This window comes from Bos javanicus, chromosome 27 (genome assembly GCF_032452875.1).
Source record: "Bos javanicus breed banteng chromosome 27, ARS-OSU_banteng_1.0, whole genome shotgun sequence".
NCBI classification, from domain to species: domain Eukaryota; kingdom Metazoa; phylum Chordata; class Mammalia; order Artiodactyla; family Bovidae; genus Bos; species Bos javanicus.
The window spans coordinates 34,965,583-34,991,144 of NC_083894.1; the positions used below are offsets into that span (position 1 = coordinate 34,965,583).

At 40.8% G+C, this 25,562-nt stretch overlaps 1 protein-coding gene across 3 annotated transcripts in view; it reads left to right on the forward strand.

The window, feature by feature from the left end:
- The first annotated feature begins 2,361 nt into the window (after positions 1–2,361).
- The window catches only part of IDO2 (indoleamine 2,3-dioxygenase 2), a 61,219-nt gene continuing 38,018 nt past the window's right edge, over positions 2,362–25,562 (forward strand). The window contains exons 1-2 of one of the 3 annotated variants that reach the window (XM_061404555.1): positions 2,362–2,660; positions 21,117–21,212. In XM_061404555.1, coding sequence (XP_061260539.1) covers positions 2,562–2,660; positions 21,117–21,212 — 195 coding nt within the window. In that variant the 5' untranslated portion in view covers positions 2,362–2,561. Of the gene's footprint in view, positions 2,661–9,563; positions 9,928–21,116; positions 21,213–25,562 lie in introns of those variants that run through there. The other 2 variants (XM_061404554.1, XM_061404556.1) reach the window with 2 other exon arrangements.

Consider the following 25,562-nt stretch of genomic DNA (forward strand, 5'->3'; position numbering starts at 1 on the left):
CAATTCTGATGGCAGCCCCACCAGAATGACATTTGCTAAGTCACTTCCCTCTCACCAACCTCAGGATATCTTATGTTTCCTGAGAGTTTGAATTAGATTATGTAGTCTATAATGTTCTTTTCACTTTGGGCATTTTGATGCCAAGCTTTAATAATGTTACAATAAATTCTTATGAGAATACAGAGAGAATGGATGAAAAATAGCTAGACCAGCATAAAAAACAAACAAACAAAAACCTGTTCCTTCTTTTTAATCTGAGATTGAACGAAAGAGCAAGAAGATGATTCAACATATACAATTTGATAAATTGCATTTAGGAGGCATAAGAAACTGATCTTCAAAACTGGATGGATATTGGTCTAAGAGGAAGTGAGTGAGTGAGTGAGTGAGTGAAGTCGCTCAGTCGTGTCCTTCTCTTTGTGACCCCATAGACTGTAGCCTACCAGGCTCCTCTGTCCATGGGATTTTCCAGGCAATAGTCCTGGAGTGGATTGCTATTTCCTTCTCCAGGGGATCTTCCCAACCCAGGAATCGAACCCAGGTCTCCCTTATTGTAGACAGACACTTTACGGTCTGAGCCACCAGGAAAGTAGATAGTTTTAAAGGAAAGGAAAGTGAAGTCACTCAGCGGTGTCCAACTCTCGGTGACTCCATAGCCTACCAGGCTCCTCCATCCGTGGGATTTTCCAGGCAAGAGTACTGGAGTGGGTTGCCATTCCCTTCTCCAGGGTTTCTTCCTGACCCAGGGATAGAACCTGGGTCTTCCACATGTGGGCAGATGCTTTTACCGTCTGAGCCACCAGGGAAGTAAAATAGTTTCTAAAAATTACTTAATTTATTTATTCATCTAATTTTTTTTTTTTTTTTTTTTTTTAGCTGTGCTGGGTCTTCATTTCTGCTTGCGGGCTTTCTCTAATTGCTGCCAGCAGGACCTACTTTTTGCTGTGGTGCGCAGGCTTCTCATTGCAGATGCTTCTCTTATTGCCAAGCTGTAAGGTATTCGGCAGAGAAGCAATGGCACCCCAGTCCAGTATTCTTGCCTGGAAAATCCCATGGATGGAGGAGCCTGGTGGGCTGCAGTCCATGGGGTCGCTGGGAGTCGGACACGACTGAGCGACTTCACTTTGACTTTTCACTTTCATGCATTGGAGAAGGAAATGGCAACCCACTCCAGTGTTCTTGCCTGGAGAATCCCGGGGACGGGGGAGCCTGGTGGCCTGCGGTCTATGGGGTCGCACAGAGTCGGACACGACTGAAGCGAAGCAGCAACAGCAGCAGCAGCAAGGTATGCGGGCTTCAGTAATTGCAGCACTCAGGCTCAGTAGTTGTGGTTCATGGGCTTAACAGCTCTGAGGCACGTGGGATCTTCCGGAAATTGTTACATGAATTATCAGAGCACTTCCTACTCTCAGCTTTTGGACTTATCGTAGAGAAAGGGAGGAAGGAGAAGATGTCTAAGTACAAGTCAGCCTCCAAATAAGTTTGTTGACAACCTGGTGACCTAAGTTCAGGGTCCAACTGGACCAAAACGTAGAATCTTTGGAATTTTCACAGTGCAAATCTATCATCTGGAACTTATTACTGGGCTCCCTGTTTCAGTGAATTCAAACCATCATGGCACCTTTTACAGACAGCCTTGCAGCCTGATCAAGTGAACAGAGAAATAGCTTGGAGATAAAGATAGCTCAGCTTTAGTCCATAATTAGTGGAGAGGCAGTGGACAGGGTTATTTACATGTATGTACTTCAGTTTACTAATCTGTAAAGTAGATCTGGTAGTACCTGGTTCATAGGTAAAATCACCCATTTTAGAGGTGGATTGTCAAAATATGTTTAATAAACATAGAGGGTTAAACAGATGATACATTAGGTTTTTCTTGAATTTGTTAATATCTGCTACCTTGTTTATGAAACTTCATGAAACATATATTCTCTGAGTGTCATTGAAGTTTTTAAAAAAATTAAACAGTATTTCTTAATGTCACTCAAAGTAATTATAATCTTGGAATATGCTGTTCAAACTACACACAGAACCCTTCAGAGGTTCTGATATGCCCACAGAGTCCTTGTCCCCCTCTACTCATGTCAATCACTGACATGTCTGTCTGAAAGTAACTAACTTCTGGTTTTAATAGTTTATGCCCAAGACCCAGTTGTCAAAGTTCATCATGGACCAGGTTCTGTCAGAGTGTTTGAGATCAACAAAAACTCTTGTTTATTTCCCTTTTTCTAAAGAAGAACAGATTTGTCTCTGGGTTTAAAATCAATCTTCTTATATTCACATGTATGAAAAGAATTTGTGTGTGTGTGTGAGTGACGTGGTTTTGTTTGCCTTGTTTGTTTTAACCAGCAGTCTTTAACTGTTTACTCAGCTTTGTGTCGGAGAAAGTCCCGTGGTAGTGTGGAATTTAACCTCAGAACAAGGTTCTCCCCTGTTCCTGAGACAACCGGACAACTAACTGCGAGGAAGAGATGCTATTCTGAAGCTCCCTGTGTCTTTGACATATTTGAAGCAGTTGTCTCTTCAGCAGCAGTCTCGGCACAGATACTTCAAACAACATTATGGAGCCTCAAAGTCAGAATTTGAAGACAGCACCGTTCTTGACTTTAGGAAGATTTCACATTTCTGAAGATTATGGCTTTCTTCTCCCAAATCCTCTGGTAAGGCTAGGGTCTTAGAGCAAATCAGTATAGTTTTCTTGAGATGCTGATTTGTGTGTTTGTTTGTTTAATGATGTAGTCATTAAGAGAGATGCAGCATAAATGCCAAGTCTGTGATGTGGGATGGATAATACAAATAAGTGCAAGTTGCTCACTCATGTCCAACTCTGTGACCCCATGGACTGTACAGTCCATGGAATTCTCTAAGCCAGAATACTGGAGTGGGTAGCCTCTCCCTTCTCCAGTGGGTCTTCCTGACTCAGGGGTTGAACCAGGGTCTCCTGCACTGCAGGCGGATTCTTTACCAACAGTACAAATAAGGCACGGGGTGATTACCAGCAAAGGCAAGTGACAGCTACAGCAGCAAGAGAGCAAGTGAAATGTTTGAATGTCATGTTTTTGTTTGTTTGTTTTTTAAATAGATTTCCAGTCATTCCAGTGATTTGTGAGCAAATGTGCAGTTATCAAAAAGAGAGAGAGAATTAGATAAAGATCAATTATATGATCCCTGGGTCTGGAAGATCCCCTGGAGAAGGGAATGGCTATCCCTCCAGTATCCTTGCCTGGAGAGTCCCATGGACAGAGGAGCCTCGTGGGCTACCCCAGTTAAAAGGTCACACAGAATCAGACATGACCAAGTGACTAAGCACTAAGGCAAGAAATTCAGTTTACCTTGCCTGGCTGCTGCTGCTGCTGCTAAGTCACTTCAGTCGTGTCCGACTCTGAGCGACCCCATAGATGCAGCCCAGCAGGCTCCCCCGTCCCTGGGATTCTCCAGGCAAGAACACTGGAGTGGGTTGTCATTTCCTTCTCCAATGCATTAAAGTGAAAAGTCAAAGTGAAGTTGTTCAGTCATGTCCTATTCTTAGCGACCCCATGGACTGCAGCCCACCAGGCTCCTCCGTCCATGGGATTTTCCAGGCAAGAGTACTGGAGTAGGGTGCCATTGCCTTCTCTGATCTTGCCTGGCTAGTGGTAGAGAAAAGAGAACACAGGTGGACCTCAGGTGTCCTTGAGGATAGCAGGAGGGATTAGATATTCACAGATATTGCCGTGAAGAGGAAAAAACCTTTGAGAACAAACTGAAACTATTTCTTATTTGTTCTTAATGCAGTTCCTTTTCAACATTGTTTAAATCTTTGAATGTGGTTGAGATGGAAAATGTTAAAACTGCAAGAGTTATTAGAAACTGAAGACCAGAAGTGGTTTGCCCAAAGTCATATTACTGGAAAAAGCAGAAGTACTCAGGACTCTTTATTTCTTTTTTTCTACTATGTTATAAATTAGGGCCAAGACTACTCAGCTAAAAATCTAGAGATCCAATGTTACAATCACTGCAATCATTTATTAGATCCAATTTTTCCTTCTACGGACCTAATTGGTGATTTAATCATGATTAATGATTGACCTAGAATTTAATTAACTCTTATGGAGTGTGATAGAGGAATACAGATGAAGATAGGATCTATTTGCTGATCCCCAAGTGCTACTCTGTAGAGCTGTTAGTTTTGAAATCAAGTCACAGATCTGCAAGAAACTTGAGCACTAACAGTAATGACTCCAGGGTGTTAGATGACAGTTGTGGCCCAAAACATTGGACTGTGTTCTCTGACCCTGCCACTAGGGTGACCAAGAATGTCCATTTGCTAGAGGCCAAAGGGGATTCCAAGAAGCAGGATTTTCTGTGCTAAGCCAGGAAAATCCTGAACAAACCAGATACTTGAGTCATCCAAAGTTTTGCTTACTAACTCTTGTGACCTACAATGAATCATCAGCATTGCCTGACCCTCAGTTTTCACAGGCACTGGAAGAGATCTAGCCCCACTCCCACTGGACTGCTATGGAGCATGGAAGCACTTTCATAAATCCAGTGGACTGCTAGAAGCCAATTTGCCTGACCCTCAGTCCAGAGCTTATTCAAAATTTCATTTTGTGTATATAACTTGATTTAGGCACATTCAGATCATCTCTAGTTCACAAGAAAGAGCCAATCTACAGGCCAACACTCTCTTATTGGGATTAAATATATACACTGAACTGAGAAAAATACTATTAAAATTATTGGGTTGGCTGAAAAGCGTTTTCGGGTTTTTTGATAACATTTTATGTGTGAACATTGGGTGGGGCCACCATGATTGTGTTCCCATTCTTTGCAGTTTCCTTTCTTATAAATAAGAAAACCAGATGGGAAACAGTAACAACATCAAGTGATTGTGACTTTCTGAGACAATACAAGACCCCATCTGCCCTGTGGTCTGGTTGATGCATACTCCTTAGAAGAAATTTCCATTCTGGAACTCAGATAGAAATTTCCATTCTGGAACTCAGATAGAAATTTCCTGGCAAACTGGATCTGTTCTCACAGTCATTTGTCAGAGTTTTAAAGATTGCAAGTCTTTGTTTCAGTTTTAGTTTTCTCCCCCAAACACCTCCCTTTCTGGGAAGAGGTAGGGGAAGAGTGTTGAAACCAGAATCTGTCTCAGGTTATTCAGCTGACCAGAAGAGAAGCCCTCACTCATCACCAAATAAATAGCAGTGTTGTCACAACAGGTCACAAATCGAGAAATATCAGCCTGGTTTTGCTAAGGGCTTTGTTTGCTTTTAGGAAAGTGATGGGGTGGCTCTTCCATTATGTCAATCAGACCAAAGATGCCCTTCCAGCAAGCTTGGTTGTTTACCATAAATACTTAGAGCATGTGAGCATAATTATGTACCACGGTAGCAAAGATCATTATGTTCCAATGATTTTAATAGCATTTTTAGGTAAAGCTAATAAACACAAGAAATGGTTCTGATTTTTATCAGTAACAAAGAAGAAAAGAAAGCACAGTCAAACTAATGAATAAGCAATCATTCTGGCTCTGCGGGAAAGGGCTGACCTGGTTTAACATACTCTACCCTTCTGTTTGTATAAACTCTCAAACATCTGTAGGGTCTAACATTTCAGTGAGGAAAATGTGTCTCTTTTAGTCCCACAGGAAAGCCACAAAAATTGCTTGCCAGTCATGTAATCTGTGCGTGCATGTGTTTGGGTAGGTGGGTGGGGAGAAATTTTTCTTTAAAGAATTTGAGCAAATCAGCTGGGCAGGAGAGGAGGGACCAAGATAGACGATAGCAGATTAGATTGGGGTGAGACCAAGGGGACTCAAATGTTAGGCTCAGGAATTTGCATTTCACACATCTGGTAAATGTCTTCTGCAATGGCGTGTAAATGTATTCCTAGCAGGTTAAGTGCAGGCAATGTTCTGACAGTGATTGCTGGATTGTGTGCTAAAATTAGCTGGGGAGCCTAAATAAATACTGATGCTAGAACCCTAGCCAGTAGTTAAATCGGAACCTCTAGGCTAACTAGCTCAATACTTGTAAGTAACAGAATCTGTAAAAGACAGTGGAGGTTCACATGAGCAATGAGAGTTTTTGAAGGTTGTTTTTGGAAAGAAATGTGTTCCTAACTATGAGAAACAGTGAGAAGGGCTTGCGTGTATACTAAGTCACTTCAGTCGTGTCTGACTCTTTGCAACCCCATGGACTGTAGCCCACCAGGCTCCTCTGTCCATGGGATTCTCCAGGCAAGAGTACTGGAATGGGTTGTCATGCCCTTCTCCAGGGGATCTTCCGGACCCAGGGACCAAACCTAGGTCTTTTAAGAAAAATAAATATACATATACTCTCCTGTAAAAATTCAAAGCACTTGTGAGAAGCAGTGGACTCCAGCTGTTTAGAAGGAAGAGTAGAAAAATTATTAACACAGAAGACTATAGTTTTCTAATGAAAAGTAGAGGTAGGAAGAAATCTAATATTTCCTTGAGAAAAAACTACCATTATTTACTAGTATCTGAGCTATATGCCTGACCATGTCAAATGAGATTTGAGGCAACGATGGCTATATTTAGTTTAGTTTAATCGCTCAGTCATGTCCAACTCTTTGCGACACTATGGACTGCAGCACGCCAGGCTTTCCTGTCCATCACCAACTCCCAAAGCTTGCTCAAACACATATCCATGCTTTATTTTATTTATTAAATATTATATTACATATATATACATGGTTTATTACACACTACATAGCCATATAAATGGGTATATCACCAATAGATATATTATTATTATTATATCTACTATATTGCAGAGATACACACAAAGAGATCAGATTTCAGAACCCTGAGTGTAGATTAATAAAGAAAGGTGAGTTTGGGGGTGGGGAGGGTTGGACAGGATGTGGATTTCCGTGCCAAAGTTAAGAAACCAAGAGAAATGTGAGGCAAGCCAATGGGGAAGTGGTTGGACAATGGGGATAAAAATGGGGAAAAAGAGGCCAAGATGGTCCTAGAAACTGGAATCCGAAACAATGAATCCGCTCAGAGTTTTTCACCCTCAGGGTATCGAAGCTGTAGAAAAGCTTAAGACAACACGGGGAGAGCTGAGCTGAGTCATCTAAGAAAGGATGAAAAAATCATGCATCATGGAAATTACATATCTGCTATTCTCAGTCAAAATGAGGCTCTGGAAGTGAATTAATTTCCTAGGGCTGATGTCAAAATTACCAAAAATATGTTGGTGGCTTAAAGCAAGAGAAATGTACTTTTTTAGACTTCTGGAGGGAAGAAGTCTGAAATGAGGGTGTTGGCAGCATACTCCTGCCCCAGCAAAGTCTCTCCGGGAGAATCCTTCTTGGCCTCTTCCATCTTCTTGTGGCTCCTGGCGTCCTTGCTCCCAGCAGAAGGACTCCACTCTCTGCTCCATCTTCACATGGCCTTCTTCTCTGCTCTGCAATCTTCCTCCCTCTCTCTCTGTCTTCTCTTATAAGGACACATGTCATCACATCCAGGCTTCCCAGGTAGCGTTAGTGGTAAAGAACCTGCCTGCCAATGCAGGAGACATAAGAGACGTGGGTTTGATCCCCTGGGTTGGGAAGATCCCCTGGAGAAGGGCATGGCAGTCTGCCCACTCCAGTATTCTCACCTGGAGAATCTCATGGACAGAGGAGCCTGGCGGGCTACCATCCACATCGTCGCAAAAGACTCAGACACGACTGAAGTGACTTAGCACACATCATCACATCCATGCTAATCCAAGGTGTTCTTATCTTGTGGTGACTAACTAAATGATATCAGCAGAGACCCATTTCCAATTAAGGTCACATTCACAGTTTCCAAGCAGACATGTCTTTTGGGGAGAAAAGGGTTGACACAAGCCATTCGGCTCACTATAGGAAGTGAGGCAGAAAGATGAACAGTTAGAGAAAGGGAGATCTTGGGGGATGGAAACCAAAGCCTTGTTAATTTTTTTTTTAATAATTATTGATCGATTGATTTGTGAGGGGCTGCAGTGGGTCTTCACTGCTGTGAGAGCTTTTCTTTAGCTGTGGCAAGTGGGTTTCTCCTTGCGGTGGCCTCTCTACCTGAACACAGGCTCTAGGGTGCTCAGGCTTCATACTTGCAGTCCACAGCATCTGGAGCACAGGCTCAACAGTTGTGGTGCACAGGCTTAGCTGTGTCACGGCATGTGGGATCTTCCCAGACCAAGGATTGAACTCATGTCTCCTGCATTGGCAGATGCATTCTTTACCAAGGAGCCACCAGGGAAGCCCCAAAGGTTTGTTTTGCCCTGAGACCCCCAGAGCTGACCAGACAGGAGGGTAAAGGGCAATAAAATGTGATGGTGCAAAGCACAAAATGATCAAGGAAGTACAAGGGGACTGTTAAATATTGACCGGTTTTGTCAGCATATTATTAACTTGTGTTCACCACTCTCTGATCTCAATGTTCTGAAAAAACTGAAGAACATTCACATGCTCTGCTGAAAATTGTAGCTTTAAGATCAGAGAAAAGCTGGAATATGAGAAAACACCTCATGAGCAAAGGGTAGACAGCTTAGCTAGCTCACATGAGCTCAAAGTCCAGCCTTGTTTTTCAAATGTGAGCACAGTAATTACATAACCACAGTTATATGGGAAAGCAGTCTCAATGTCAGCAAATTTGGAAAACTCAGCAATGGGCGCAGAACTGGAAAAGGTCAGTTTTCATTCCAATCCCAAAGAAAGACAATGCCAAAGAATGCTCAGACTACCGCACAATTGCGTTCATCTCACACGCTAGTAAAGTAATGCTCAAAATTCTCCAAGCCAGGCCTCAGCAATACGTGAACCGTGAACTTCCAGATGTTCAAGCTGGTTTTAGAAAAGGCAGAGGAACCAGAGATCAAATTGCCAACATCTGCTGGATCATCGAAAAAGCAAGAGAGTTCCAGAAAATCATCTATTTCTGCTTTATTGACTATGCCAAACCCTTTGACTGTGCTGATCACAACAAACTGTGGAAAATTCTGAAAGAGATGGGAATACCAGACCACCTGACCTGCCGCTTGAGAAACTTGTATGCAGGTCAGGAAGCAACAGACTGGTTGGAACAACAGACTGGACATGGAACAACAGACTGGTTCCAAATAGAGAACAGAGTACGTCAAGGTTGTATATTGTCACCCTGCTCATTTAACTTATATGCAGAGTATATCATGAGAAATGTCAAGCTGGATGAAGCACAAGCGGAAATCAAGATTTCCGGGAGAAATATCAATAACCTCAGATACGCAGATGACACCAGTCTTATGGCAGAAAGTGAAGAAGAACTAAAAAGCCTCTTGATGAAAGTGAAAGAGGAGAGTGAAAAAGTTGGCTTAAAACTCAACATTCATAAAACTAAGGTCATGGCATCCAGCCCCATCACTTCATGGCAAATAGATGGGGAAACTGTGGAAACAGTTGTTGACTTTATTTTGGGGGGCTCCAAAATCACTGCAGATGGTGATTGCAGCCATGAAATTAAAAGACGCTTACTCCTTGGCAGGAAAGTTATGACCAACCTAGATAGCATATTAAAAAGCAGATACATTACTTTGTCAACAAAGGTCTGTCTAGTCAAGGCTACGGTTTTTACAGTAGTCATGTGTGGATATGAGAGTTGGACTATAAAGAAAGCTGAGTGCATAAGAATTGATGCTTTTGAACTGTGGTGTTGGAGAAGACTCTTGAGATTCCCTTGGACTGCAAGGAGATCCAACCAGTCCATTCTAAAGGAAATCAGTCCTGGGTGTTCATTGGAAGGACTGATGTTGAAGCTGAAACTCCAATACTTTGGCCACCTGATGAGAAGAGCTGACTCATTTGAAAAGACCCTGATGTTGGGAAAGACTGAAGGCAGGAGGAGAAGGGGACAACAGAGGATGAAATGGTTGGATGGCATCACCGACTCAATGAACATGAGTTTGGGTAAGCTCTGGGAGTTGGTAATGGACAGGGAGGCCTGGCGTGCTGCAGTTCATGGGGTCACAAAGAGTCAGACATGACTGAGCAACTGAACTGAACTGAACTGTCCTGTATAAATATTGTATTGGAATATAATTGCATTGCAATGTTGTGTTAGTTTCTGCAGTACAAAAATGCAAATTATACATATATATGTATGTATGTGTGTATATATATGTGTGTGTGTGTGTGTGTGTGTATGCATATATGTCCCATTCCTTTAGAGCTTCCCTCACATGCCCCCATCTCACCCCTCTAGGTCATCATAGAACACGGGGTTGGGCACCCTGTGCTATACAGCAGCTTCCACTAGCTATCTATTTTACACATAGCAGTATATATATATGTCAGTCTTACTTTCTCAATTTTTCCCATCCTCCTTCCCCTGCTGTGTCCCAAAGTCCATTCTCTGCATCTGTATCTCTATTCCTTCCCTGCAAGTAAGTTCGTCAGTACCATTCTTCTAGATTCCGTACATACATTTTAATATACTATATTTGTTTTCCTGACTTACTTCACTCTGTATAATAGATTCTATATTCTTGCATGTCTGTTTATCTGACTCATATTTGTTTCTTTTTATGGCTGAGTAATATTCCATTGTATATATGTACCACAATTTCTTTATCCATTCATCTGTCAATGGACATCTAGGCTGGTTCCATGTCCTGGCTATTGTAAATAGTGCTGCAGTGAACATTGGGGTACATATGTCTTTTTGAATTATGATTTTCTCAGGGTATATGTTGAGTAATGGGATTGCTGGATCATACAGTTGTTTTATTCCTAGTTTTTTAAGGAACCTCCATATTGTTCTGCATATTGGCAGTATCAATTTACATTCCCACTAACAGTGTAAGAGGGCTCCCTTTTCTCCACATGCTCTCCAGCATTTATTTTTTGCAGATTTTTTGATGATGGCCATTCTGAACAGTGTGAGGTGATACATCATTGTAGTTGTCGTTCGCATTTCTCATAATAAACAATGTATATCTTTTCATGTTTTTGTTGGCCAACTGTATGTCTTCTTTGGAAAAATGTATGTTTAGGTCTTCCAGTCATTTTTTAATTGGATTTTTTTGTTTTTCCAATATTGACCTGTATAAATCTAAAAGGATAATCTAGAATCATGTTTCTGAAACTGTGGGTTGTGGAGTGGGGAGATGGAAGAGGAGTAAAGATATGCTCCTATGGGTGCATAAATGCTGAGATGTTTAGTATTGTGTTTTAATCTCTGACTAGATATAGAAAGAAATGTTTTATATCATGGAGATAATGTGCAATGAAAAAACATTTTCCATAAAAAAGATTTTAGTTTCCTTCTTTTTTCCAACTCAGGTTTTTGAATCTATGGGAAATTATTCTCTGGGATTCATGAAAATTATTCCTTAAAGTCAATTTTATATATTCCTCTAGTTGAGAAACAGTAGATGATTAATATTACAAATTCTGGTTCACAGCACTGACAACACTATAATAGCCACATTGATTTGAATTTGAAGTCTAGATAAATCTCTTACTAGTTTTAAAACTAGCAAGTCATATTTGCTCTCTTTTTACCTACTTTACTTGTGTGAGGATAACATGTCATGTATGAGGAGGATCAAATTAAGAAAACCCCTCATTATGCTGACACTCTGTGATTTCAGTCTGAAACTAAAGACTAAGCCAGGCCCAGGTCCAGGTCCTGTTAACAACAGGATAAGTTACTACTATATAATATAGATTTTCTAAATCATGACCAATTTGAGAAGGAATATGTTATGACATTTCATACCATAATTATGTCAATATTTATCAAATTATGTCCTAATTTGATTTTATAGTATATAATTACCATAATTGTCTCCCAACTGCTTTTAATCACAACTTCCTGCTGCTGCTAAGTCACTTCAGTCATATCCGACTCTGTGCGACCCCATAGAGGGCAGCCCACCAGGCTCCTCTGTCCCTGGGATTCTCCAGGCAAGAACACTGGAGTGGGTTGCCATTTCCTTCTTCAATGCATGACAGTGAAAAGTGAAAGTGAAGTCGCTCAGTCGTGTCCGACTCTTAGGGGCCCACTTGGACTGCAGCCTACCAGGCTCTTCCATCCATGGGATTTTCCAGGCAAGAGTACTGGAGTGGGGTGCCATTGCCTTCTCTGTAATCACAACTTAAGACCCCATTATTGATTAAAAAAATTCTTTCAGTTATATATAATATCAGGTTAATGTGTACTATAAATTGACCATCCTCTGCTTGAAATCTTACTTCAAACTCCTTTTATTGAATATTTATTTTATTATTAATCTTTAGAAATTAGGAGACTACTAAAATTCAGTGGCACATCATTAGCGACAAAATTTTTTATGAAAAAAATCTAAATGTGAGTATTTTGTTACCAACTTAATAAATTCATATCAAGTTCACATTGGAAGATTCTTAAAAGTAGGAAATTGATTATTCATAACTCTACCATAAAATCAATATACCTTAGGTATCTGGGGATAATTTATCTAAGGGTGTGTCTGTTTGGCTATGTATTTGTCTGTGTATATATGTGTGTCTATGTGTTTGCAAAGCTGCAAAGTTGTAATTCTATTGCATATCCAAACCTGCATTGTGTGTTTTTAACTCAATGCTATAAAATAAAACTGCCTGAAATTAATCAGTCTTAACAATATAATTTTAATGGTTTCATTAAATCCTATTTGCATGATAAAACATTCCAATTTAATGGCATTAGACATTTTGGTTAATTTTCCCTCTATAAATACAACCAATATATGAAACTTCTGATGGTTTAATTCAAACCAACCAAGTCATTCCCACAAAAATTGCTTATCTTGTTCCTAAAATTAACTTGTAATCGTGAGCTAATTTTGAGGACGTTTGCTTAGGATGCTTCCCCATTCTTCATTCTAACCTCTGGGCATTCACTCTCTCTAGTGTCAGATTAATGTACCTCCCCTGATTCGCTATTTCTTCAATTTTTTTGCTGGAATTTTTTTTATCGTTTCAGTCCACTGCATATTTTTGCACTACTTTTAATGTTTCAGAACACTTAGTTTACAGATGTGAATTAATGTGAACTCTCTGCTCCCAGCCTAGAAAACAATTTTGATAGAGGATGAGACCAGAACAAAAGATGTAGTTCCCCTAGGTGGATGAATCAGTTTGTCACCAATGAAAAATTTTAATGCTTGTCCAATCTTCATCATAGAAACTCCTGTGCTCTTATTCTAAATGGAGACAAGTAGGCAGAGATGGTGAACCCCTCTCTGTAGTAGCTGCTGTCCAAAGCTACAGAACCTTAGTCCCAAATCTGTTTACATCCTCCAGAAAAAAAGACAAACAAAAAGAAACAGTTAAAAAAAAAAAAAAAAAAGAAAGAAAATTTATCGTTGCCAAGTTCCACCTTGGAGGGCATTTTAACCTCCATTTACTGTTACTTTGGGGCATCCCTGGTAGCTCAGATGGTAAAGAATCCACCTGCAGTGTGCGAGACCTAGATTTGATCCCTGGATTGGGAAGATCCCCTGGAGAAGGGAATGGCAACCCATTCCAGTATTCTTGCCTGCAGAATCCCCATGGACAGAGGAGCCTGGTGGGCTACAATCCAGGGGGTGGCAAAGAGTCGGACACAACTGAGCGACTAAGCACATTGTTAGAATCATAAACTTTGGCATGCCCTCAAACAACTTATCAAAATATTCTTTCTAAACATTTTCTATACTTTTTCTTGGCTTTTCTGATTTTACGTATCGTAACAACTTTCCAGGGGCCTCCCTGGCAGCTCAGTGATAAAGAATCCACCTGCAATGCAGGAGACGTGGGTTCAGTCTCTGGGTGGGGAAGATCCAGTGGAAGAGGGAACGATAACTCACTCTAGTCTTCTTGCCTGGGAAATCTCACAGACAAAGGAACTTGACGGGCTCCAGTTCATGGGTTGCAAAAGAGTTGGATACATCTTAGCAACTAAAAGACAACAACAACTTTCCAATGTCAAAATATGCTCACAGTAATGCCAAACATGGGTTGGTCTTTTATACTAGTGAATTCAGTTTGATAACATTTTATTTAAGAATTACATTTTTGTATTCATACACCACAGTAGTGTTACAGTTTCAGGGGTTAGTCCTGAGGGTCTGTTATCTTCACAAATTGCATTAAGTGCTTTCTCATCTTCATCTGTGCTCTGGAACAGATAATATATCATCATTCTTAAGAAAGGACAGATTTTAGGTGATACGTTTTTAATCATATTTTTCATTTCCTCTATGCTTATTGGCCTAGAAGCTTATTTCACCTAGAAGATTTCACACTTCTAGGTGAAAAAAGAACAAACAAAGAACGACCTTTTACAGTTTTTCAATTGGGGTTTCAATTCAGATTTTCAAAGTATTAGCAAAATTAATTGATATCATTCTTCTATATTTCATTGAGAATGGAATTTTTAGTTCCTATAATAACCCCTTTATAATATATAGTTATTAAATATTATTTAGTCAGTGTTCACTTTGTACTAGACCTGTGTTAACCTTAACTACGTATTTTGTAATTGAGTCTTGCAGTAATCTTTATTATTCTCCAATGACTCCTGTGAATGAATTCATCCCTGTCTCTGAAATCTAGCTCTTGGCTGCCCACCTTTCTTTTTCCACCCTAGTGCAATCCACCACCATTTCTTCCTGGACTGTTGCTTTGTAATCTGTCTTTATTTCCCCTCTTGCCCAACTATAATACACTCCCTGCATGGCAGTCAGAGTGACCCTTAAATTAAAAAAAAAAAAAAAAATCAAACCACGTAACTCCTCTCTTTAGAACAAAATCCTATACTTTGGTAAGGTGTATCCTTAGGGACTGCTCGTGCTGCCTACCCATCTCTTCAAAGTCATCTAATATTTCTGTCTCCTCTTTACTTGGCAGCTATGTCACACCAGCCTCTTTCCATTTTTCCAGTCTTTTATTTCGCTAAAAATCATCTCTTTCAAATTCTACTCAGTCCAATAGATCACATTCTAATTTTTATGATACTAACATTATCATCCAACTTTTCCATATTGACATTTGACTGGTTTAATTTCACTTAAACTTTTAATTTTTTTTTTTTTTTAGCTTTCTGTACTATTTTCTTAACCAGAAGCTGATTTCATGAACCAGTATAATACAGTTTAGTGTTTCTATAAAATACATGACTCCTATAAAATCTGTTCTTTTTTAGATTATAAATGTATTGAGAAGAACTATCCAAAGCAGAGCAAAAGGACGGCTGAGTTTTAGTCAATATCACCTGGAGCCCTGTCTAACTAGCAGTTTCACTTTAGGATTACTTAATTACCTTCCTTAAGAACTATGCTTCTTTTTTGACATGCTACTTACTATTGAGTAGGACTGAATCTCTGAAACTATGTGTTAACTTGCAAAATTTTGTTCAAAAGAGCTGCAAGTGATTTCTTTTGAGTAGAAAATATAACCCTAAAGTTTGTGATGGTTGTGCCACATAAGACATTAACCCATTACCATGTCTTTTAACATAGAAATTAATTTTTTAGTGTTCATTCCTTAAAAAACTGGAAATAGAACTGCCTTATGATCCAGCAATCCCACTGCTGGGCATACACACTGAGGAAACCAGAAGGGAAAGAGACACGTGTACCCCAATGTTCATCACAGCACTGTTTATAATACCCAGGACATGGAAGCAACCTAGATGCCCATCAGCAGATGAATGGATAAGAAAGCTGTGGTATATATACACAATGGAGTATTACTCAGCCATTAAAAAGAATACATTTGAATCAGTTCTAATGAGATGGATGAAACTGGAACCTATTATACAGAGTGAAGTAAGCCAGAAAGAAAAACACCAATACAGAATACTAACGCATATATATGGAATTTAGAAAGATGCTAACAATAACCCTGTGTATGAGACAGCAAAAGAGACATTGATGTATAGATCAGTCTTATGGACTCTGTGGGAGAGGGAGAGGGTGGGAAGATTTGGGAGAATGGAATTGAAACATGTATAATATCATGTATGAAACGAGTCGCCAGTCCAGGTTCGATGCAGGATACTGGATGCTTGGGGCTAGTGCACTGGGACGACCCAGAGGGAGGGTATGGGGAGGGAGGAGGGAGGAGGGTTCAGGATGGGGAACACAGGTATACCTGTGGCAGATTCATTTCGATATTTGGCAAAACTAATATAATATTGTAAAGTTTAAAAATAAAATTAAAAAAAAAAAACAACTCTAAACACTTCAGTATATCAAGTGCTTTTGAAGGAACTTGTGTGTTTACTCTCAGGAGGTGCTGGAAAGTACACTGAACTTTGAGTCAGAAGTGATTTGGCCTGACCACCAACGAGATGTGTAACCTTGAGAAAGTTTCTTAATTTCTCTGGCTTGAACTTCCTCTATTTTGAAAGAGCACTGATGAGATAATCTATCCTAACTCACAACACAAGTGTAGATAGATTAGAGAAGTAAGCATCAACAGTTAAACTAGAAATATTCTAAAAAGAAGTAATATTGGGACAAGAAAACTTTCTATGTATAACCAAAAACCCAATGCATAAATGAAAATGCTGGCTCATTTGACTACCCTGATATGAATGGCAGTTTCACACCTGCACCCAAAATGCAATGACAAAGCATAAGACAAGATATTCAAACTCATCAAAAATCACAGAAATGTAAACAATACAATGATAACGTACAAAATTTCTGGAAAACCACACAAACTTCTGAGGGTCATTACTGCTAGATGAGAGGATGAGAACAAGAGTAATTTTACTTTCCACCTTCCAAATTCTATGCTTTTTGACTGTCTTGCCATCAACATTGACTACATTATTTTAATCATCATTTTTGAGAAAGGAATATTTTTGGATGTTTATTTTATTATTGAATATTAAAATAACTATAGAATTTTAGTGCAAAGAATCCAATGTATGTATCTTTAAAAATAACAACAAAAAAGTTTGGTAATGCTCAACCTTGTTAGAATCATAAATAAACTGGCACTCCCATTATATGTTATGTATTATATAAATGCAACTATCAATTCATGTAACTTTTCTGTAAGAAAACCAAGAAGTAGCTCTCAACCATTCCACAAGCAAAAATCTTTCACTCAATAAATCCATATTTATAAATTTATCCTGTTAATGAGACAATACCTAAAAATGCACGTATAAGAATGACTATTTCAGATTTGTTAATGATAGCCAAAAATTGTAAGCAATTACCAATATTCATTCATAGCACATTAGGATTCTCTGCAGGTGTCTAACACCGAAAAGGATGCTGTGTAGAGAAATACTCATCAGCTCAACCTGCCCCGACACTGTAATTTAAAAAATAATCTGGCAGTCAGAAAGTAATGAACATAATTCAATATTTTATTCAGCTCATAGAGGAAAAGCCCACAGGAAGGGTGGGTACTTAAAAAAAAGAGTTATTTGTTTATTTAAGTTTTATTTTTGGTTGCTCTGGGTCTTCATTGCTGTGCGTAGGCTTCCTCTAGTTTCGGGGAGTGGGGAACTATCCTTCCTTGAAGGGTGCTGACTTCCTATCATGGTGGCTTCTATTGTTGCGGAACACAGACTCTAGGCACCCGGGCTTCAGCAGTCACAGGGCACCAGCTCAGATGCTCCTCAGCATGTGGAATATTCCCGGATCAGCAATCAAACCCATGCCCCCTGTATTAACAGGTGGATTCTCAACCACTAGACCACCAAGGAAACCCTGGTGGGTGTCATTTTTAATGGATTGTGAACTAGCTTTAACATCCTTTTTCCCTTCGCTTTTGAGGTCGCCATATCAGTGGTTTTCAATCTTTTGGTTACATTAGTTTCACCTACAGGGCTTGCTAAAACACAGAAGCTGGGCCCCAGCCCTGAGTTTTGGGTTCAATATGTCTGGGGAGAAGCCCTCCAAATTTGCATATCTAACAAGTTTCCACATCATCCCAATGCTGCCGGATGGGGACTGCACTTGGAGAACCCAGAGGTTCTCAAAGCTCACTGTTTTCTTATACTTGTGGTGTGATACCAGAGTCCAAACACTTGAACTGTTTAAAGAATGGAGTGGATGAAAAAGAGGAAGAAGGGTAAGAAGCATCTAGGAGTCTAAGGGGAAAGGAGATATTAAAGAATAGAGGGTGGCTTAGATTGAGGAACACTGGAGTATTTAAAGATTTCCATGTAAGCCCAGAAACATAAATCCTTTGGCTGTGTCACATGGTTTGTGGGATTGTAGTTCCCATATTGGAGAAGGCAATGGCACCCCACTCCAGTACTCTTGCCTGGAAAATCCCATGGATGGAGGAGCCTGGTAGGCTGCAGTCCATAGGGTCGCTAAGAGTCGGACACGACTGAGCGACTTCACTTTCACTTTTCACTTTCCTGCATTGGAGAAGGAAATGGCAACCCACTCCAGTGTTCTTGCCTGGAGAATCCCAGGGACGGGGGATCCTGGTGGGCTGCTGTCTGTGGGGTCGCACAGAGTCGGACACCACTGAAGCGACTTAGCAGCAGCAGTTCCCATATCAGGCATTGAACTCAGGCCACCAATGTGAAAGTACCAAGTCCTAACCACAGGGAATTCCCCAGGGTGCTTTAATTCTCAGAATATGATCCCTTTTCTGGGTACCAAAGAAAGAAAGCCAGAGGTGATGACTTACTTACAGCTTTTTCTCAAACCCATTTTAAAAAGACCTCCTGAATACTATGAGTCTCCTTCTGTGATTTCCTTTGAAAATATTATATTCCCTTGTCTCTGTTGCTGCATTCAATTGTTGTTTGTAAAACAGCAGAAAAACGAATTGCCAGTTCAGAGTCAGTTAACTGTAAATCTCTCTGCCCCTGTGAGTGTGAGCATGGTTGACCCCGCCACCACTCTGTAAATCCCCAAACTTGGGTCAGTTATCAGCTTTCTTCAACTCTGCATCACTGCTAGGGGAAATGACCATTATGCTTATAAATGACTTTTACTCTGAGAGACTAGGGGAGTGCAGTGGACTCTACCTTGAGAAACTTAGGGACTGAGTGAAGAATACATGAGGAGAAAATGGTACAATTTCTTCTTTGTGAATACCCATATTGTTGGGGCCCTAGGAAAGTCACCCCTGAATATGCCTCAATCATATTGATTATTTTGTCTTCTGTTCTTTACATTCTTTCTTTCTTTCTTTTTTTTTTTTTTGATGTGGACTACTTTTAAAGTCTTTCTTTAATTTTGTTATCATATTGCTTCTGTTTTACGTTTTGACTCTTTGACTACAAAGCTTGTAGAATCTTCATTTCCCAACAAGGGATTGAACCCACACCACCTGCATTGGAAGGCAAAATCCCAACCACTGGGCCAGCAGGGAAATCCTTCATATTGATTATATTGAACTAAAGTTACTAAAGAAACAGTCAGGGTGGGAGTGGGAGGGAGGTTCAAGAGGGAAGGGATATATATATATATACCTATGGCTGATTCATGTTGACATATGGTAGAAACCAACACAATATTATAAAGCAATTATCCTCCAATTAAAAATAAATAAATTTAAAAAAATAAAATAAAAAGGCCATTTAAAAACAGAAAGAAACAGTAAATTCAAACGGAACTTTGACCTTCTTCTCTGTCTCCCTAGAAGCAGGAAATAAATCTCTCCTATGAAAGATGCCCTGCTTGCATGTGGAGACAGGAAGACACCTATATCACCATAGGTAGGGAATGTGAGCCTACCTATGGTGATACAGCCATAAGCATACATATATCCCCTCTCCTTTGAACCTCCCCCGCTCCATCCCACCCCCTAGGTCATCACAGTGTGCCGGGCTGGGCTCCTTGTGTTATATAGAAGCTTCCTACTAGCTTTCTATGTTATGCAGAGTAATGTATACTCTTGCCTGGAAAATCCCATGGACCGAGGAGCCTGGTGGGCTGCAGTCCATGGGGTCGCCAGAAGTCGGACATGACTGAGCGACTTCACTTTGACTTTTCACTTTCATGCATTGGAGGAGGAAATGGCAACCCACTCCAGTGTTCTCGCCTGGAGAATCCCATGGACAGAGGAGCCTGGTGGGCTGCTGTCTATGGGGTCACACAGAGTCGGACACGACTGAAAGCGACTTAGCAGCAGCAGTAGCAGCAGCAATGTATAAATATCAATGTTACTCTCTCAATTCGTCCCACCCACTCCTTCCCCTGCTGTGTCTACAGGTCCATTCTCTGTGTTTCTATTCCTGTCCTGCAAATGGGTTTATCAGTACCACCTTTTTAGATTTCTTATATATGAGTTAATATATGATAGCTCTTTTTCTCTTTCTGACTTACTTCATTCTGTATAACAGGCTCTGGGTTCATCCACCTCACTAATGAATGAGTGACTCACATTTGTTATGAGTCATTTGTCATTAATTTGTCATGTCTCTTAAACTTTAGATTTGAGTAATACGGAATGAACTATAATCCCAAGAACAGATGATTTATCCATCATCTGCTCTGTTTGAAAACATGCCTTCTCATCTTCAAATTGCCAACTAGAAATGTCACTTTCAGACCCTATTACCGGCCCCCACAGTCATGTTTCTATGACCATTTCCCTTTAATCCTCTAGAATAACGCAATTAACCACTCCCTCCTCTCCTAGTTATTAAGCTTACTATGCCATGCTAAGTCACTTTAGTAGTGTCCAACTCTTTGTGACCACATGGACTGCAACCCTCCAGGCTCCTCTGTCCATGGGAATTCTCCAGACAAGAATACTGGAGTGGGTTGCCATGCCTTTCTCCAAGGGATCTTCCCAACCCAGGGATCAAACCCACGTCTCCTGTGGCTCCTGCATTGTAGGCAGATTCTTTACCACTGAGCCCCTGGGGGAGCCCTTTCTTAAGCTTACACACATCCATAATCAAACATATTATACTGCATGGGTTACGTCTGATGACACTTTACTTATCCCTTAGGAGTCACGTGCTCCTAACTGCAAGCACTGCATTTTAGTCACCTGGGTATCTGTAGTGCCTCACATTGGATTCAGTGAATTCTCAGTATTTGTTGAATAGAATTGATCTGAATTCTGCCTTAAGACTGAAATCTGAAAGTAGCAATGAGGCTGCTTCACAAAAAGGTGTAAAATACTGAGACATTTGAATTTTCTGAATGCAGAGAGAACTCCCTGGTCACTATAGTCCTTGGATGGAAATTGCCAACAGACTTCCCCAGTTGATTGAGAGCCGCCAGCTTCGAGCTCAAGTAAACGAGGTACAACATCTTGTGTTCTTCTCCTTGACCCTTTCTCACTACCCTATTTTCATCCTCTCACCACTTTTCTTTCTCAACATTGTAGACATGGGTCAGCTGACCACTGACTATGGTGACTTTATCCACAGAACTAAAATAATCTCACCCTTGGTGATGAGTGGAATAACACTTGCTTCTGGTATGATATGTGTTTCCCTAAAATTTCCAGAGCCTACACAGAAAAATTCCTGGACTATATTATATTAAGCACTCAACAAATATTTGTTCTTTAAATAAAGAAGGCAATCTGGTTGAGAATTGTCAGGAAATTGATGGATAAGATGTAGCTGGGTCAGAATAGGCATGGAATTCTCAGAAGCCCCATGGTTAGGGTTCCTCTCCCTCTGCATGAAGTCACACTGATTTATTGTTGGAGTCCTATAAAAGAATTGAGCCAAGAGACTTTCTCAGTTATACAGCCAGTGTTAGCAGATTCTTCAGAAATCGTTGATAAGCCTTAATCAGGAAGGAATAACAACGAAACTAGGGGACTTACCGGAGAAGGCAATGGCACCCCACTCCAGTACTCTTGCCTGGAAAATCATATGGATGAAGGAGCCTGGTAGGCTGCAGTCCATGGGGTCGCTAAGAGTCGGACATGACTGGGCAACTTCACTTTCACTTTCACTTTCATGCATTGGAGGAGGAAATGGCAACCCACTCCACTGTTCTTGCCTGGAGAATCCCAGGGACGGTGGGGCCTGGTGGGCTGCCATCTATGGGCTCGCACAGAGTCGGACACGACTGAAGCAACTTAGCAGCAGTTAGCAGCAGGGGACTTACAGAGGAATATAGGACTATTTATCTATGATAATAAGTACTAAAAGGTAATTTAACACCTATTTGAACAGCTAACATTTTTTAAAAATCTGGAGATAGCAAACACTGGTGATAATATATGCAAAGAGACTCTCATTCACATTGCTGATGGGAATGCAAAATATTACAGCTACCCTGGAAGAAGGCCTTCAAAATATCACAGCTACCCTGGCAGGTTCTTTAAAAAAAAAAATGTATAATTTTGTGTTAAGGTATGGCTCTGATGGCTCAGAAAGACCTTTGCCTGCAATGGGGGAGACCGAGGTTTTGTCCCTGGGTTGGGAAGAGCCCCTGGAGAAAGGAATAGCTACCCACTCCCAGTATTCTTGCCTAGAGAATTATATGGACAGAGGAGCCTGGCAGGCTACAGTCCAAGGAGTCTCAAAGAGTCAGACACAACTGATTAACACTTTCACTTTCACTCATAGCCAATTAACAATGTTATGATAGTTTCCAGTAAACAGGGAAGAGACTTAACCGTACACATACATGTGTCCATTCCCAAACTCCCCTTCCATCCAGGTGGCAGATTCAAATCAAGAATTACCATATGACCCAGCAATCACATTACTAAATATTTACCCAAGTAAACCAAAATTTTGTGTTCATGCAAAAGCTGATGTGTAAGTGATTATCTAAACCAGAAACCACCAAGAGGTCCCTCAACAGGGGAATTTTAAACTGAGTACAAAGGCCTGAACATTGTGGTTCCCAAATTCATACATTGAAACCCTAATCCCCAATGTGATGGTGTTAGGAGGCAGAGCCTTTGAAGGTGATTAGTCAGAGATCTCCTGAGAAAGACTCTTTTTTTGTTTGTTTTCCCCTATCTATATAGAAAGAGACTTATTAGGAGGGATTGACTCACATGATTACCTAGGCTGAGAAGTCCCACAGTCTGCCACCTGCTAGTTGGAGGAGGCCCAGGAAAGCTGAGAATCCAGGGAGCCAGTGTGCAAGTTCCAGTCTGAGTCTGAAGATCTAAGAACTAGGAGTGCTAATCCTAGGGATCAGGGGAAGTGGCTGTCCCAGCTGAAACAGAGCAACGTCACCCTTTCTCCACTGTTTTGTTCTATTCAGGTCCTAAACAGAGCAGTGATTCCACATGAGCTGGTGAGGTGAGGTTCCTTACTCAGTCCTCATCTCTTCCAGAACCTCTTCCAGAATCTCTCAGAGACACACCCCAAAATGTTTACCAGCCATCTGGGCTTCTCTTAGCCTAGTCAAACTGATGCATCAAATCAACCATCACCCAAGGTAATCAGATCATGAGAGAAGAAGGGGATAGTTATAAATAGGATGAGTGCCCTTATCAAAGTGACCCCAGGGCTCTATGACACTCTGTTGCTGTCATGGGAAGATACAGCAAGAAGACAGCAAGATGGTTCTCAATAGAACCCAATCATGCTGGCACCCTGATCTTGGACTGCCAGCTTCCAAAATCAAAATAATTAAATTTCCGTTGTTCATAAGCCATCTAGCCTATGGTACTTTGTTACAGCAGTCTGGAAGACACTGAGTTGTCTTCATATGATGGAATGCTATTCAATGGCAAAAATGAATAAGCTATTGGTTTATTCAACAATATGGATAAACTTTATGTACATTTTGCTAAATGAAACATGTCACAACCAAAAGGTTACACATCCTGATTCCATTCATGTGACATTGCAGAGAAGGTGAACACTATAAGGACAGAACACAGGTCAATGGTGATGAGGGACTGAGGAGGAATGATTACTAAAGGAGGATTTTAGGATAACATAACTGTTATCTATGGTGTTCTAGTGGTGGATATGTGATTCTATGCATTTGTGAAACCCATAGAATTGTGTATCACATAGTGAAGTGTCTGCAAGTTTTAAAATATTAACCAGAATATTGGGAGATGCTGGAATGGAATGCAGACAATAACACCTAGGTGAATCTAGCTGTCCTACAGATGCGTGACATCATTTTAGGGAAGAGGGTAGGGAAAAGGAGGTGACCTAGGTTACTCAGGAAAGTGATGCTGTGACTGGTGCTGGATTAAAAAAGAACATTTGTAATCACTGCGCTCAAGTTGGTGAATTTGTTTTGCAAAGCAGTACAGTTGAACAGTTCTGAAACCGCTGTGCGTGTGTCTGTGTGTGTGTGTGTGTGTGTGTACACACACACTAGCTGAGCAAATAAATAAATGAATTGTGGATGATATTTCACTGTCAGAGATGCAAGTTATACATTAGCAAGGGAGGAAAATAAGATCAACCTGTGACACCAGGTTAGAGTTGGAGACATCTGATATGTTTAGCATTTTAGCATCATTTATGTGGGTTCTTTGGAGAAGGAAATGGCAACCCACTCCCGTATTGTTGCCTGGAGAATCCCACGGACAGAGGAACCTGGCAGGCTACAGTCCATGGGGTCGCATGCATCGGACATGACTCAGCGACTAAGCCACCATCACCATGTGGGTTCTTTACCACTAGTGCCACCTGGGACGCCCTTATATACACACACATGCACACTGATACATAGATGGACAAATACATTTGTGTGGATAGACAGTGTATATAATAGGTGTACGGGCTTGCCAGGTAGCTCAGTGGTAAAGAATCTTCCTGTCAAGCAGGAGATGCGAGTTCTATCCCTAGGTAAGGAAATACCCTGGAGAACGAAATGGCAGCCCACTTCAGTATTCTTGCTTGGGAAATCCCATTGACAAAGGAGCTTGGCGGGCTATAGTCCATGGGATTGCAAAAGAGTTGGACATGGTTTAGGGACTAAACAGCAGCGGCAGCATAACAGGTATACACACACACAACTTGCTGCTTATTCATCCAGTCGTGTCAGACTCTTTGCAACCACATGGACTGTAGCCTGCGAGGCTCCTCTGTCCATTGGATTCTCTAGGCATTAATACTGGAGTGGATTCCTCTGCCCTCCTCCAAGGAGTGGATTCCTATGCCCTCCTCCAAGGGATCTTCCCGACCCAGGGATGGAACCCAGGTCCATTGGGTTCTTTGCATTGCAGGCAGATTCTTTACCCCTGAGCCACCAGGGCACACCCCCACCCCCATACACATGCACTATTCCCTAACTTTGCCCACTGTGAGGATCTAGAAACAGTGGCATTCCAGTAGCAAAGAGCAAACCCAGTGCCCATTTATTTGAACTCTTTTCCAATCAACGGAAGTAGGGCTCCTTGGAGAAAAAGAGTTGATTATAAATCTTGAGCTAGGAAAAACAAAAGGCGACCCCAGAACATCTTGGAACTTTATTCCTTTACCTTGAGGCTGCAGGATAGGTACCCAGTAGCCACTCATGGCCACTGAGCCTTTGAAATATGACTGGGACAAATTAACATGTCAGATATCCATTGGATTTTGAAGACTTACTATAAAAGGAGAGTGTGAAATATCTCAATATTTTAAATATTGATCACGTGTTAACATTTTGCATATATTAACCTTGATAAAATGTTATTAAAACTAATTCCACTTTAGTGTTTTT